The following is a 14,330-nucleotide window of genomic DNA, read 5'->3' as shown; positions in this document are numbered from 1 at the left end:
GAGACTGATACGAGTATGCTGGATTGGCGCTAGGACCTTCAAACCCACCATCCGAGAGTGGGAGGACAAATCAGCTGCTGGCCTGCCAGGAGACCAGGAGGGGAATTCACTTGTGCATAATTAATGAGGTTCTAAAAGCAGAACCTGGCCAACATTCTGGCCTTTGGGATAGGCACCGCTGGAATAGCCCACCACCGCACCTCTTCTCAAAATGGAGTAATTCCACCCATTGTTTCTTGCTAAGGTAGTAACAAAATTCCATCGTAAGTATTTTTCACTTGATATAGTTTTTTGTTTCATTCCTTTTAGCAATGCTTGCAAATATTTCCATACCGTCCATAATATTCACAACTGGGAAATCATTCAATTTAACCAGCTGCAGGAACTGAACATGAATCAACTGCGTATTCTCTTGCTTCAGAACGACCCATCTTTGCTGCCTGAGGTCTGTATTCTAAATTCTTTGCAACACTTCCTGTTCTTGATTAATAGAACAATCAATGGCTGATTTAAAAACCCCTGCATTTACTGCATATGCTGACATGAAAAAATTTTTGGATAATTAATTAGATGCAAATTGTGACTGTAAATTTTTGTTTAATTTATTTGTATGCATATGTGTATACCCATGGGAGAAAAGAGTGTAGGGGAGGAAGATATGAGACACTCACATCAGATAATGGTGCCAGAAATATAAAAATAATCATTGCAAACAACCTTGTGATTTGTCAGATGAAAAATTTAGGAAAGAGCATAAAATTAAATGTTTACAGAATTCCCCGGCTCCAGTTTCAGAGCACATGTAACATGTCTTCAAGAAATATCTCTTGTTCCTTGTTAAGATCTGAGCACTGTTTCTCACTCTTATGCACCACATCTTTTCTGAACCCAGGTAGGGAGCAGGATAGTCACGAGACTAGGATCAAGCATGATTTGAGTTCTGAGAAGTCACGTTGCAGCCAGGATGGAGCCTTGCTAGAAGGGAGTGCAGGCCAGAGATAGAGTTGTTACATTAAAATCCCCTATTCCAACAGCATTGGAGTCATGTTAGAGGTAGATACAGGCCAGAGATAGATGGAGCCATTTTAGAGGTAGGTACAGGCCAGAGATAGAGCTTTTATATTGAAACTCCCCCATTCCAACAGCAATGGAGCCATGTTAGAAGTAAGTGCAGGCCAGAGATCGAGTTTTTATAGTAAAACCTCCCATTCCAACAGCAATGGAGCCATGTTGGAGGTAAGTGCAGACCAGAGATAGAGCTATAATGTAAAAAAACCCATTCCACCAACAGTGGAGTCATGCTAGAGGTAGGTACAGGTCAGAGATAGAGCTTTTACATGAAAACACCCATTCCACCAGTGGCAGAACCATGCTAAAGGTAAGTACAGACCAGAGATAGAACTGTAAATTTAAAACCCCCATTCCACCAGTGATGGAGCCACGTCAGCATGGGTCAGAAACAGAGCCATAAAGCCCTGGGGCCTGAACTCATCACCATCACTGGAGCTTCATGAAATTACTGCTCTTGTTTTTGTTTTCATTTTGCTACTGATGAAAGTGCTGTTTATAGAATCAGGGCTATTCAATTATTCAGCTTCTCTGAACCACATGCCTGTTTTGTGTGTGGGGCATGCCCCTTCAAGACAATGGGTCAGGTGACCTGGGACTCAAGCCTCACCTTGGGTAGAGCTTGCCTGGGTAGCTGGGTGCTGACTGTGCCTAGCGAAAGATATTTTAAAAACTGCCTCATTAATTTATGACTACTGAACTTATGGTCTTTATTAGTCTTCAATATCAGACCACCAAACATAACGATGGCCATCTAGTGAGGCTCTGAGAGAGCAGTGAAAGTATTCAGAAAGAATAAAGTAATCCTCAGAACCCAAGTCATGTTTCACCCTATATCTCATGCCAATTTTGTCTTTGATCTAATTTTTAAAAATTACTAGGCAGTCCCTTCATTAAACAGGTTTAATCCTTATTCGTTTCCTATTGATTAGTTCTCAATATATAAACAATCTAGTTCCCAGCCTTGAACTAGGGCCCATTGCATGAGGTGGCAACTATTTAAATATATCAATGATCTTAAACTTTAATTGGAATTTGCCGCCTATTCCTATTTGGTGGTTCAGTGCATTTACCCTGTGGGCATGTGACCAATATTGATCTGAGCGGTCTCCAGCCCAATGCTGAGCCATACTGAATTAATCGGCCTGAGTAACTTGCTCAATGGTTGTCCTGCTAAGCAGGTGGCATTAGTTGTATCACCTGCATGCCCGTCTTGGGCTCCCATATTGGACGTGTAACATGTCTTCAAGAAATATCCCTTGTTCCTTGTTAAGATCCATCTACATATTTTGGGAGTTGCAATGAAGATCCGAGGTAGCCTGGATTGCTGGAGGATGGATATATCATGGTGGCTATCAGGGGAATGACATAGAGGAAGCTCTTGTTGTGGTCACAGGCACGTTGAGGGAAGGAGAGTTCTTTTCCTGATGAATCTGAGTGGGCAGCCATCAGACGTTTTGATGGTTACATGGATGTAACCAATGATGCCTTGCACCTGGAGAAATGTAGCAATAGGACCAATAGCCAATGTCCTCTATGCCTGCTGTGTCTTGTCTGTCCAGCAGAGGGCATCAGTGACCCGCAGTGGCGCACAGCCACTTGTGAGATTCCACCAGAGGTCAGGTGAGTCTCAAACTATAGCAAAGGTCTTGCTACAGTGACTTTGCCAGTTGCTATCAATGCATGTCAAGTAGTGTGGTGAGGTGGGAGATCTCAGGCAATGAGGGCACAGATGTCATTGACCTGGAGAGTTGCAGTTTTTGTCAGTACTGGGATTCAATCAGCTCCAATAAGCTGTCTTCAGTGGTAGGTCTTGTGTTGAAGGCATGTCTTTGGATCCTTCTCTCCTTTCCTGTGCCTTTCTGCTACTCTGGTTTCTGGCCTTCCTGTGGAGGGCATTGCCCCCTCATGTTCTCTAGACCCAAAATCTGAAAGCAATGTCTCCATTGCCTGCTGCACTGGAGACCTTCCTTCTGGGTTAGTGGCTACCAGATTCCCCTTGACCCCACAATGTCACAATGGATATTGTCAATACTGATCAATGCCTGGATTATGACTGCCTAGTCTCTCTGATATCTGCGCAGCACAAAGTGCTGAGGCCCCCTTTGTCCTGCTGACTCTCTTATGGGGCAGGGTGATTTCCTGACGCGACTATGACTGGCACCTCACTATCTGGATCAGCCTTCTAGCAGCAGAGTTGCTTGAGGTTGTCCTCCAAGGCCCTGCTGTAAGTTTGCAACCTTTTGCAGCCATACTGCAGACATATGGGTCACACTGTAGGAACATTAAGCCAGGCAAAGACACATTGAAGATAAGCTGTTAGAGGATGTACAAGAGTGAATGGTGGTCTTTTGTACAGTATATTTAATGGTTTTATTCATAAAATTAGTTTGGAATGGTTGGCTTGTGGTGATTTTTATTTTAGCATTGTAGGTCAAGAAAATATTGTGATGGTCAAAAGCAAAGCAGGAATGGCAAAATATGAGACGATTGCTGAACTGGGATTTTAGTATGCATTTATTGGTACCACAGTGAGATGAACCAATTACAGGACAGCCCCGGAGGAAAAGAGCTGCAGTCTTTGACCCTTCCCTTCCTCTCTTCTCTTCCTCTTCCTATTCATTCCCTCCCTCCCTTCCTTCCTTCTGTTCAGCTGCCTCATACCAGACCACAAAAATATTGTGAATTGTGCTCTGGTGAATTATGCAGAGCAATGGAAGCACCCTGATGGTGTGTTTAAGGACATTTCACGTGGTAACATGGCTTTCATTATATGCATGCGGCCCCCATGGCTTGGATTGTGCACACTGGCACCGTGAGGCATGGGTTAATGACTAGCTCTTACCATCTAGTAATCACTCTCTGAATGGGCGTGGTGAATTAAATGCTGGTAGTACAGTGAACAACTACAAAATAAAAGCAATGACTGTTGCCAGGGTACTGGGCATGAAGCAAACCAGCTGGACTAGTGGAGATTTTTGCAGTTGTGGTGTACCTCCTAGCTTACATGTAGCAGCATCACATGACACGTGCAATCATAGCACCCTGTGCTATAGGGAAGTTTCCAGTCTTTGTCAAGCTATGTTATTGCTCCTTTTCTCCCCTGAGGTAAGACAGAATGGAATGTATTCCGTTCTCTTTGAATAGGGAGTATCAGTGACCTTCCTAATGTAGCAGTGGATGGCAAACTATGAGGATGTTGCAACTATCCCATGCTCCAGCCTGGAAAGAACCTGATGCAAAAATTTCATAGCTGGGTCAGCTTTATATTCCTGGCAATGCCACCCTTTCCCTGATGCACTGTAGGCCTGGCTACAACAGGTGGCAGATTCAATAAGCATCTTCTTAATGAATCAGAGTCATCACACACACTGCTCCTTACTAAGGTTAAACTTGTTTGCTGAAGACTCTAGGTGGGTAAGGCCTCCTGCTGTTAGCTGTATTCCCCTCCTTGTCCCTCTTCACATTGCATGTCCTTTTCTGCTCTACCTCTGCTCATTCTCCCTGTCAGAATCCAAGAGGGATGCAAAGTGTAGCCCCTTTGATTGAGAGCAAATGGTCTGAGCAGAATAAAGTCGCCATAGTCCCAGAGGACCATAGGCTGTTCTCCCCTTTATGGGGAATGCTGACTGGTAGTGATTTAACCTGACGATTACCACAACTCAGGTATGGGGCAACATTGAGAAGATGCGATTTCATGAATAACCTCAGACGGTATGGGAATTGAACCCATGCTACATTATGAACCAGCCATCCAGCCAGCTGAAGTGGTCACACTTAGTTCCACACCACTCTCTGTAGACTTTAACAACACCAAGAAGAGTGAAAACCTCCTAACACTCCCACTAACTCAATAGAAGCCAGTAGAAACCAATCTGCTTGAAATGACATCACTTGTGTTAAATCAGCATTACACATTGACTGATGCAGATTGACTGATGTGGTGATCTGCCTGTGCTGCATACTGGTAGTGCCAACACTAATGACCTACTTGAAATGGTGTAAAATGCAATTTGCAGCAGAAGCATGCACACATGTTGACACCATGGGAGAAATTCTCCCATTCCGATCTGCTAATTTTTTGTGGATCAGGTCGGGCAATGTGCGCGTGTGCTGATTTGCACATGCATTCCTGACACATGCGCGTCTCCCACCACCAGAAATCCGGTGCAGTCTGAACCACGCAGGAAATTAGCAAGAAGACCAGGTAAGTTATTATAATCTATTTTTAATGTTATTTGAATGTAATTATCGAGCCGGGACTGAATTCTCCAGACCCGATTGCATCTCCCACCCTGCCAGTACAATTTCACTCCAGCGGGGTTTAGAGTCACTCCCCACTTTCAAGAAACTAGTGGGAGACCCATCTGCAGTAACTGGGGGGAATCAGGGCTCCCCCAGTGGGTTGGGTGGCAGGGGATGGTACCCCTTGGGCATGGGCACCCTGGCAATGCCAAGGGGAAAAGCGCCCATGCCCAGGGAGCACCTTGGCACTGCCCACCAGGCATGGGGCAGTGCCAAGGGGGTGTGGTCTATTGGGGTTGGGGGTTGGGGACAGGGCATAGGGTTGGGGCTTAGGGGCAGGGCTTAGGTGGGGCCTATTGGAGTGGGCCCTAGAGGTGGGGCTTAGGGATTGGGCCTGATGGGGGCAGGGCCTGAGGCAATCGGTGGGGTGGGAATGTCTTACTGCCACTCTGCCATTGGGATTGGTCAGGACTGGAGGGAGGCCAATGATCAGAGAGGGCTGGGGAGGGTTCTGCCAAGGGGGTCTGCCTCTCGCAGGGTGTCTGCTGGGGTGGGTGGGTCAGTCTGCCAGGGGGTGGGGGAATCATCACTGCTGGGGGCTGGGAGTGGCTGGAGCTCAGGGCACTCCAGAATGGGAAGAGATCAGGGCTGGCCTGGGAATGCTTGTGTGGATCGTGATCGGGTCATAGTAGGAGCTGGAGGGCCAGCACTCGGAGGGATCTGGGCTGGCCAGTGATTGGGAGGATGACTGATCGGGGCCACTGCACATGTGCAGAAGTCCTGAACTGCCAGCCTCTGCTGTGAATAGGCCCTCCCCCCGAGCTTTTAATGATATTCACAATTGTGACCTCTGCATTGCACAGAGTGTGGGGGCAAATTCAGCACTTAGAATTTTTTGGGGAGAATTGCCCCCCTCCCCCCATTTTGGACTTTTCATATTAATTTATAAAGTTTATTTATTAGTCACAAGTAGGCTTACATTCTCACTGCAATGAAGTTACTGTGAAAGTTGCCACACTCTGGTGCCTGTTCGGGTACACCGAGGGAGTGCTTAGCATGGCCAATTCATCGAACCGACACATCTTTGGACTGTGGGAGGAAACAAGAGCACCCGGAGGAAACCCACACAGATACGGGGAGAAAGTATAAACTCCACACAGACAGTGACCCTAGCAGGGAATTTAACCTGATGCCTGGTGCTGTGAGGCAACAGTGCCAACCACTGTGCCACCGTGCTGTCCCCATTTATTAATTTATGGGATGTGCGTTTTGCTAGCTAAACCAGGCATTTATTGCCCATCCCTAATTGCCCTTGTGAATGTAATCATTAAATCACGGAAACCCTACAGTGCAGAAGGAGGTCATTCAGCCCATTGAGACTGCACCAACAACAATCCCACCCAGGCCCTACCCCTGTAACCCCATGTATTTATCCTATTAATCCCCCTGACACTAATGGTCAATTTAGCATGGTTAATCAGCCTAACCTGCACATCTTTGCACTGTGGAAGGAAACTGGAGCACCCGGAGGAAACGCACGGAGACTCCACACCAACAGTCACCCGAGGCCAGAATTGAACCTGGGTCCCTGGCATTGTGAGGCAGCAGTGCTAACCACTATGCCACCACATCACCCATCCCTAACCGCCTTTGCGAATGTAATGATGAGCTGCCTTCTTAAACTACTGCAGCTCATGTGTTGTATGTGCACCCAGTGCTGTTAGAGAGGCAGTTCCAGGATTTTGACCCAGCGACAGTGAAGGAATGATGATATGTATATGAACCAGCCTCCTGTCCAGAGACTCTGTCCACACTTCCCGCTGCCTCAGCAAAGCAGCCAGCATAATTAGGGACGCACGAAACCCGGACATTCTCTCTTCTGCTTTCTTCCTTTGGGAAAAAGATTCTTCCCTGCTGCTTTCAGACTTCTGAATGGACTTAACTTGCATTAAGTTGATCTTTCTCTACACTCTAGCTAAACCTGTGACACTACATTCTGCACTCTCTCGTTTCCCTCTCTATGAACAATATATGTTGTCTGTATGGTGCGCAAGAAACAATACTTTTCACTGTATGTTAATACATGTGACAATAATAAATCACATAAAAAAACAAAATATTTCCAAGCCAGGATGGTGAGTGATTTGGAGGGGAACTTCCAGGTGATGATGTTCACACGTGTCTGCTGCCTTTGTACTTCTGGATGGGTTTGGAAGGTGCTGTCGAAGAAGCCTTGTTGAGTTCCTGCAGTGCATCTTGCAGATGGTACACACCATTGCCATAGCTTGTCAGAAGTGGAGGAATTGAATGTTTGTGGCAGAGGTAGAAATCAAATGGGTTGCTTTATCCTGGATGGTGTCAAATATCTTGAGTGTAGTTGGATCTGCGCTCATCCAGCCAAGATGAGAGTATTTCATCACGTTCCTGACTTGTGCGTTGTCGATAGTGGACAAGCTTTGGGGAGGGTCAGGAGATGAGTCACTTGCTACAGGATTCCTAGCTTCTGACCTGCTTTGACAGCCATAATATTTTTACGACTAGTTTAGTTGGTTTCTGGTCAGTAGTCACTTTTAGGATGTGATAATGGGCATTGAGTAATAGTAATGCCATTGAATGTCAATGGGGTGATAATTGTTGGAAATGGTCATTGCCTGGTAGCTGTGTGACATGAGTGTCACTTGCTACATGTCAGCCCTGAAGCTGCAACAATAGCATCAAAAATATGCTTGCTCTGCAACTATCATTCTGAGATCAATTCACTTACTTTTAAGAAATGACCTTGGACCCTTTGTTGTTTGCAAGAGTTTGTAACAAACCATACAGGGTGCAGTTAGGAGAGATGTTCCCTGAGTTTAACCTGCATTCTGACTCATGCTAATGAATTAATATTGCAAGGTGTAGGGAGCCTGTATATAAAGAACTCTCATTTCACTGCAGTAATTTCCTTCAACTGAGGAGTTCAAAATGTCCTCAGAAAACATTTGTTATTTTCCTCTGTTTTGTTTTTAACACTGAATTTGAAATCCCTCCATTTCTAGGTCTGCCTGCATTACAACAGGGGAAGTGGGGATCCTCAATTTGGAAGCTGTACACATAAACACACCTGCAATAAGCTCCACATTTGCTCATACTTCATTTCAGGAAACTGTAAATTTGGAGCTGAATGTCGACGTTCCCATGATTTCCATGGCAGCAATGTCAAAACGCTTCTCAAGAAATTGAGTTTGGATGAAAATGTGGTGCGTAATCTGCCACTGATATATAAGAACAGGAACCACATTAAACAAGCACTCAGCACCAATGGTGAGCATCAAATCCCAATTTATTTCTAATCTTTCCCATTTATATTGGCCCTGTTTACATTCCTAACTTTACTCCAGGCCCCGATGGTGCCAGACTCAGTCCTGGGCCAATGCTGAGTTAGTTGAAAGTTGAATTACCATCGTAGACCAGTATTCTTTCCCAGTTTTTACTGGTGTTCCATTATGAGGTATACAAGACTAGTTTGGACCGGTATCCTTATTTCCCTATTTTTATTGTTTCTCCCATCTGGGAGGGTGCCAGTAGAAATGCTACAACTGGCCTCGGTTTCCCTCTGCTGTATGTGAAAGTGAGGAGGTCTGGTGGGTTGTATTGAGCCAGTGAGTGATATTCCCTGTAGTTAAATAGCACAGTAAATGTACAATAAGTGGACACTAGGTAATTCCACATTAGTATTGTATCAGAAAATGCAACTTGTAGTGGACAATATTTGAAGAATAGGATCTATGTTTCCCAATATTTCCATTGCTGAGGTTTTCTTTGCCTCAGATCTGGATTAAACAATAAGTATTGATTGTTATGATTTGTCAAAAGCACCATTATCATTTTATCATGCAACTACCAGAATGATAGAAATGAACTCGACGGCATATACATGGGTGCCTTATACATGGGAACATCAGTGTGGCATATAGCCACACTGATGTTCCCATGTATAAGGCACCCTCTTCCTGGCTTTCCCTGGGGATAAGTTACTACACCCTATGGACAGATGTGCTCTGCTCACTGAGTTCTGTCATTTTGAACTAGCTGTTAAGGGAACAGGTAACAGTAGCTTAATGTTACTCTCTTTTCTATGTCCCCTGAACCAAATTGCAAAAAGATTCAGGGCTGGATTTCAGGGAGGAGAAAGTGGAGGATGAAGGGGATGCTCCAGGGGAGTCCAGTGCCCCTAATAGTTTAAGGCATAGCAGCGATTGGCAGGCTGGTATTGCCACAAGAGCCATGCTGATTTGGCAAAACTTCACCTGCCTGGTTCCCAGCCCTATGGCAGTTGACTCTCATTCTCAAATTACAGCATAGCACACAAATATGGATAATCTCATTGGCACCCACAAGTATAGAGCTTGGAATCTCCAGCACCACTATCACCCCACACAACTGACCATGAACCCCATTCAAATACAGCTCATCCAACCCTCTTCCCTCTCTTTCCCTCCTTCCCTCCCCGTTTATAGCTTTCCTCTTTATCGTCACCACTGGCCATAAGCACACAGATGTCTCATCTATGTACTCAAACATTATTATTAAATTTAGCTGAATTCAGTGAGCAAACAGAAAACAGATCCAGGTGATCCAACAAGTGTGACATGTGGTGGGGTGCCTTGCTGTCCCCCACAATCTTATGAGGTGCTCCAGCTGAAGCTCAGAATGAGGTTGAGGCAATTTGATCCATTCTGTCTACATCTGACTGAGATATACATGGTTTCTATCCTCATCATGGAGGTGTCCATGAGGGTTCCTCCACTGGCTGCTGTGCCTGTGCCATTACAGGGGCAGCCTCTGTCACAGGGCCTTGCAGCACAGATGATTTCTGAGTTTCATTGAGGGGCTGAGGAGGCAAGGGATGACTCCTGTGTCCCCCAAGAGGTGGCCTCTTCATCAGCCTCTTAATTGCCTCAGCCCATTCATGCTGTCCTTGATCACTGGCCGCTCCCAGCTAGCACCCTCTCCATGGATCCCTGTGCCATCAGTGACACTGAGCACTCCACGTCACTCTTTCTGTACATGTCTGTGCACTGCTCCTGTACCCAGATGCAGATTCAGCTGTCCAAGCAGATGGCCATTCTCTGTGCAGATACTCACTCATCAAATCCCTGAGCAATGACAGTGCACATGTACTGCAAGAACTCCTCCATTGACTACCACCACCATGCCTCAGGAATTGACGATATTCAGGAAGTTATCCACACTGATTTTTCAGATCAGCCTTTACAGTCATAGCATCATACAATACAGAAGCAGCCCTTCAGGCCATTGAGTCTGCATTGACAAAACTACATTAAATCTACACTAATCCCACTTTGGAGCATTTGGCCCATAACCTTGGATGTTATAACATTTCAGGTGCTCATCCATGTACTTTTTAAAGTTTGGGAGGTTTCCTGCCTCTACTATCTTCCCAGGCATAGAGTCATAGAGGTTTACAGCATGGAAACAGGTCCTTTGGCCCAACTTGTCCATGCCTCCCTTTTTTAACCCCTAAGCTAGTCCCAATTGCCCACGTTTGGCCCATATCGCTCTTTACCCATCTTGCCTGTGTAACTGACAAAATGCTTTTTAAAAGACAAAATTGTACCTGCCTCTACTACTTTGTTTCAGACACTCACCACTCTCTGTGTATAAATATTGCCCCTCTGGACACTTTTGTATCTGTCCCCTCTCACCTTAAATCTATGCCCTTTAGTCTTAGACTCCCTTACCTGTGGGAAAAGATATTGACTATCTAGCTGATCTATGTCCCTCATTACTTTATAAGTCTCTAGAAGATCACCCCTAAGCCTCCTCCGCTCCAAAGAAAAAAGTCTCAGTTTACCCAGCCTTTCCTTATAACCAAACCATTAAGTCCTAGCAGCATCCTAATAAATCTTTTCTGCATGCTCTTTAGTTTATTAATATCCTTTCTATTACAGAGTGACCAGGACTGTACACAGCATTCCAAGTGTGGCCTTACCAATATCTTGTACATTTCAACAAGACATCCCAACTCCTGTATTCAATGTTCTGACCAATGAAACCAAGCATGCCAATTGCCTTCTTCACTACTCTGTCCACCAATGACTCCACTTTCAAGGTGCAATGAACCTGTACCCCTAGATCTCTTTGTTCTATAACTCTCGCCAATGCCCTACCATTAACTGAGTAAATCCTGCCCTGATTCAATTGATCAAAATGCATTACCTCGCATTTATTTAAATTAAACTCTGTCATTCATCAGCCCACAGGCCCAATTGATCAAGATCCTGTTGTAATCCTAGATAACCTTCTTCACTGATCACTATGCCACCAATCTTGGTGTCATCTGCAAACTTACTAACCATGCCAAGTAAATTCTCATCCAAATCATTAATATAAATGACAAATAACAGTCGAGCCAGCACCGATCCCTGAGGCATATCACTGATCACAGGCCTCCAGTTTGAAAAACAACCCTCGACAACCACCCTCTGGCTTCTGTCATCTAGCTAATTTTGTATCCACTTGGCTACCTCACCTGGATCCCTAATGCAACAACCTACCAAGTGTTACATTGTCAAAGGTATTTCCAAAGTCCATGTAGACAACATCAACTGCACTGCCCTCATCTACCTTCTTGGTTACCCCTTCAAAAAACTCAATCAAATCATGTGAGACAAGATTTTCCATTCACAAAGCCATGCTGATTGTCCCTAAATGCCTGTAGATCCTGCTTCTCGAAATACCTTCTAACAACTTACCCACTACAGATGTGAGACTCACAGCCACTAGTTCCCAGGGTTTTCCCTGCAGCCCCTCTTAAACAAAGGCATAACTTTTGCCACTCTCCAATCTTCAGGCGCCTCACCTATGACTATGGATGATTCAAATATATCTGCTTGGGGACCCACAATTTCCTCCCTAACCTCCCACAATGTCCTGGAATAGAGTTCGTCAGGCCCCAGGGATATATTTACCTTGATGCGCTTTAAGACTTCCAGCACCCCCTTCTCAGTTATAAGTACGATCCTCAAGACATCACTATTTGTTTCTCCAAGTTGCCTAACATCCATGCTTTTCTCAACAGTGAATACTGATGAGAAATATTCATTTAGGATCTCACCCATCTCTTGTGGATCTGCACATATATGACTTTGTTGATCCTTAAGAGGTCCTAATCTCTCCCTTGTTACTCTTTTGCTGTTATGTATTTGTAGAAGTTGTTTGGATTCTCCTTTGCCTTATCTGCCAAAACATTCTTGAGTCCATTTTTTTTGCCCTCCTGATTTCTCCCTTAACTCTGCTCCTACACCCTCTGTACTCTTCATTTAACTCAGCTGCCTATGCATGTCCTGTGTCCTTCTTCTTGATCAGGGCCTCAATATCCCAAGTCATCTAGGGTTCCCTACTTCTACCTTGCCCTTCACTCTAAGAGGAATGTGTTTACCCTGAACCTTGGTTAACATACTTTTGAAAGCCTCCCACTTACCAGACATCCCTTTGCTTGCCCACAGACTCCCCCAATTAACTGTTGAAAGTTCCTACCTGATACCATCAAAATTGGCCTTGCCCCAATTTAGAATTTTAACTTTTGGGCCAGACCTAGCATTCCCCATAGCTATCTTAAAACTAATGGAATTATGTCAGTGCATTCCAAACACCCTCCTAGTGAATGTCCTAGTGACTCTCCTCTCACCCTCTCATACGCAATCACATCCTTCCTATAGTAAGGTGACCAGAACTGCATACAATGACTCCAGCTATGGCCTATTTTTTGTTTTCTGTGACACCTGAATCTCAGTATCCTCTCCCTGAGGGAGACTAGTCATAGCTGACTCTATCTTATCCTCCTGCTGCTCAATCTGTGCTCCCTGTTCTAATTTAGATCAGCACAACAAACCCCATAGATGAAAGCAAACAAAGAACCACTGGGCGCATTGGGCAAAAAGTTTCCTTCATATCCTTCAGTTGGAAATGGAATTATAAAATGATCTTGTTCTGTGGAATCTCCTGTCTCACAATTGCTAATGACCTACTGGACTGGCACCCACACAAAGTCCAGCTCCAGTTTCTCCATGGATGTAAGTTAGTGACAATCAGGCTCTACTTCGCCATCTCATCCGTGTTGAGGGCTCTCTTTTATTGCAGGATGAGAAGAGAATTAACTCTGAGTCGACTGTCCCCCTCACCTCTTCCTGCTTGACGTTGACATTGTGTGTTGTGCTCCTTTGTGGTGTCCTCTTGTCAGTGTTCCTCCGATATGGGAGAGAGTCTGATATCTCGGAGCTGCAACTGGGGACTTGTGCTGACAATGTTAGGACATTGAGTCTGCTCAGCTTGAGTACCTGCTGCTACAGAGTGAGTGACCTGCCACTGGAGTCCTGTTTTCCGTTCACCATTCAAAATGTTATCAGGTCATTGAACCTCTTACTTGCTCCATTGGCAGAAACAGTTGCAACTTTATCAGTACTTCTTTCATCATCATCCCTCTTTTCTTCGTTTGTGACATCCTCAGTGACATTCAGTCTTTGGGAGACAAGGGTAACTTTTTTTGAAAGAACTTAATTGGGCAGGACAACGTGACCTTTGTCCTTTTGGTGACACCGTGACTGCTGACTTCTGCTGCCTCCTCCAATTATATTCTTTTGGTATTTTGTGGGTAGGGTGAAGGCTAGGTTGGTGGTCTCTTCTGCCCAAGGCTGAGGAACAGAATTTCCCAACCCTCAGTGACAACCTCCTCAGTAACTCTAGAGAGACGTTGGGAAAATTGTGAGGCTATTCATACTCGTCTGCCCACACCAGCATCCCCAATCTTGCTCCCGTATAGCCGTGTGCTAAATGAGCAGCAGGTTCAGTCATGGCTGTCTTTTCAAATTGTTGATGTCCAACTCCCAGGATCTGCTTGAACCATTAACTGGACATCCAATTCAACTTCAGACCAATTACCTTGTTTGTATTTCCAGCGCTGTGCTGGGATTTGAAGATGATCCAAGCACCAGGTTCATGACCCCAAATGAAAG

The 14,330-nt window shown here is 45.0% G+C and overlaps 1 protein-coding gene across 2 annotated transcripts in view; it reads left to right on the top strand.

Moving 5' to 3' along the window:
- LOC145344131 (protein mono-ADP-ribosyltransferase PARP12-like) overlaps positions 1–14,330 on the top strand; it is a 69,342-nt gene that overhangs the window by 9,783 nt on the left and 45,229 nt on the right. For both annotated transcript variants that reach the window (XM_080191003.1, XM_080191001.1), the window contains exons 2-3: positions 310–445; positions 8,352–8,616. In XM_080191003.1, coding sequence (XP_080047129.1) covers positions 310–445; positions 8,352–8,616 — 401 coding nt within the window. The remainder of the gene's footprint in view (positions 1–309; positions 446–8,351; positions 8,617–14,330) is intronic.

This window comes from Carcharhinus amblyrhynchos, chromosome 6, assembly GCF_965287045.1.
Source record: "Carcharhinus amblyrhynchos chromosome 6, sCarAmb.v2.hapA, whole genome shotgun sequence".
In the NCBI taxonomy this organism is placed as follows: domain Eukaryota; kingdom Metazoa; phylum Chordata; class Chondrichthyes; order Carcharhiniformes; family Carcharhinidae; genus Carcharhinus; species Carcharhinus amblyrhynchos.
This window is presented reverse-complemented; position numbering and strand designations above follow the sequence as displayed.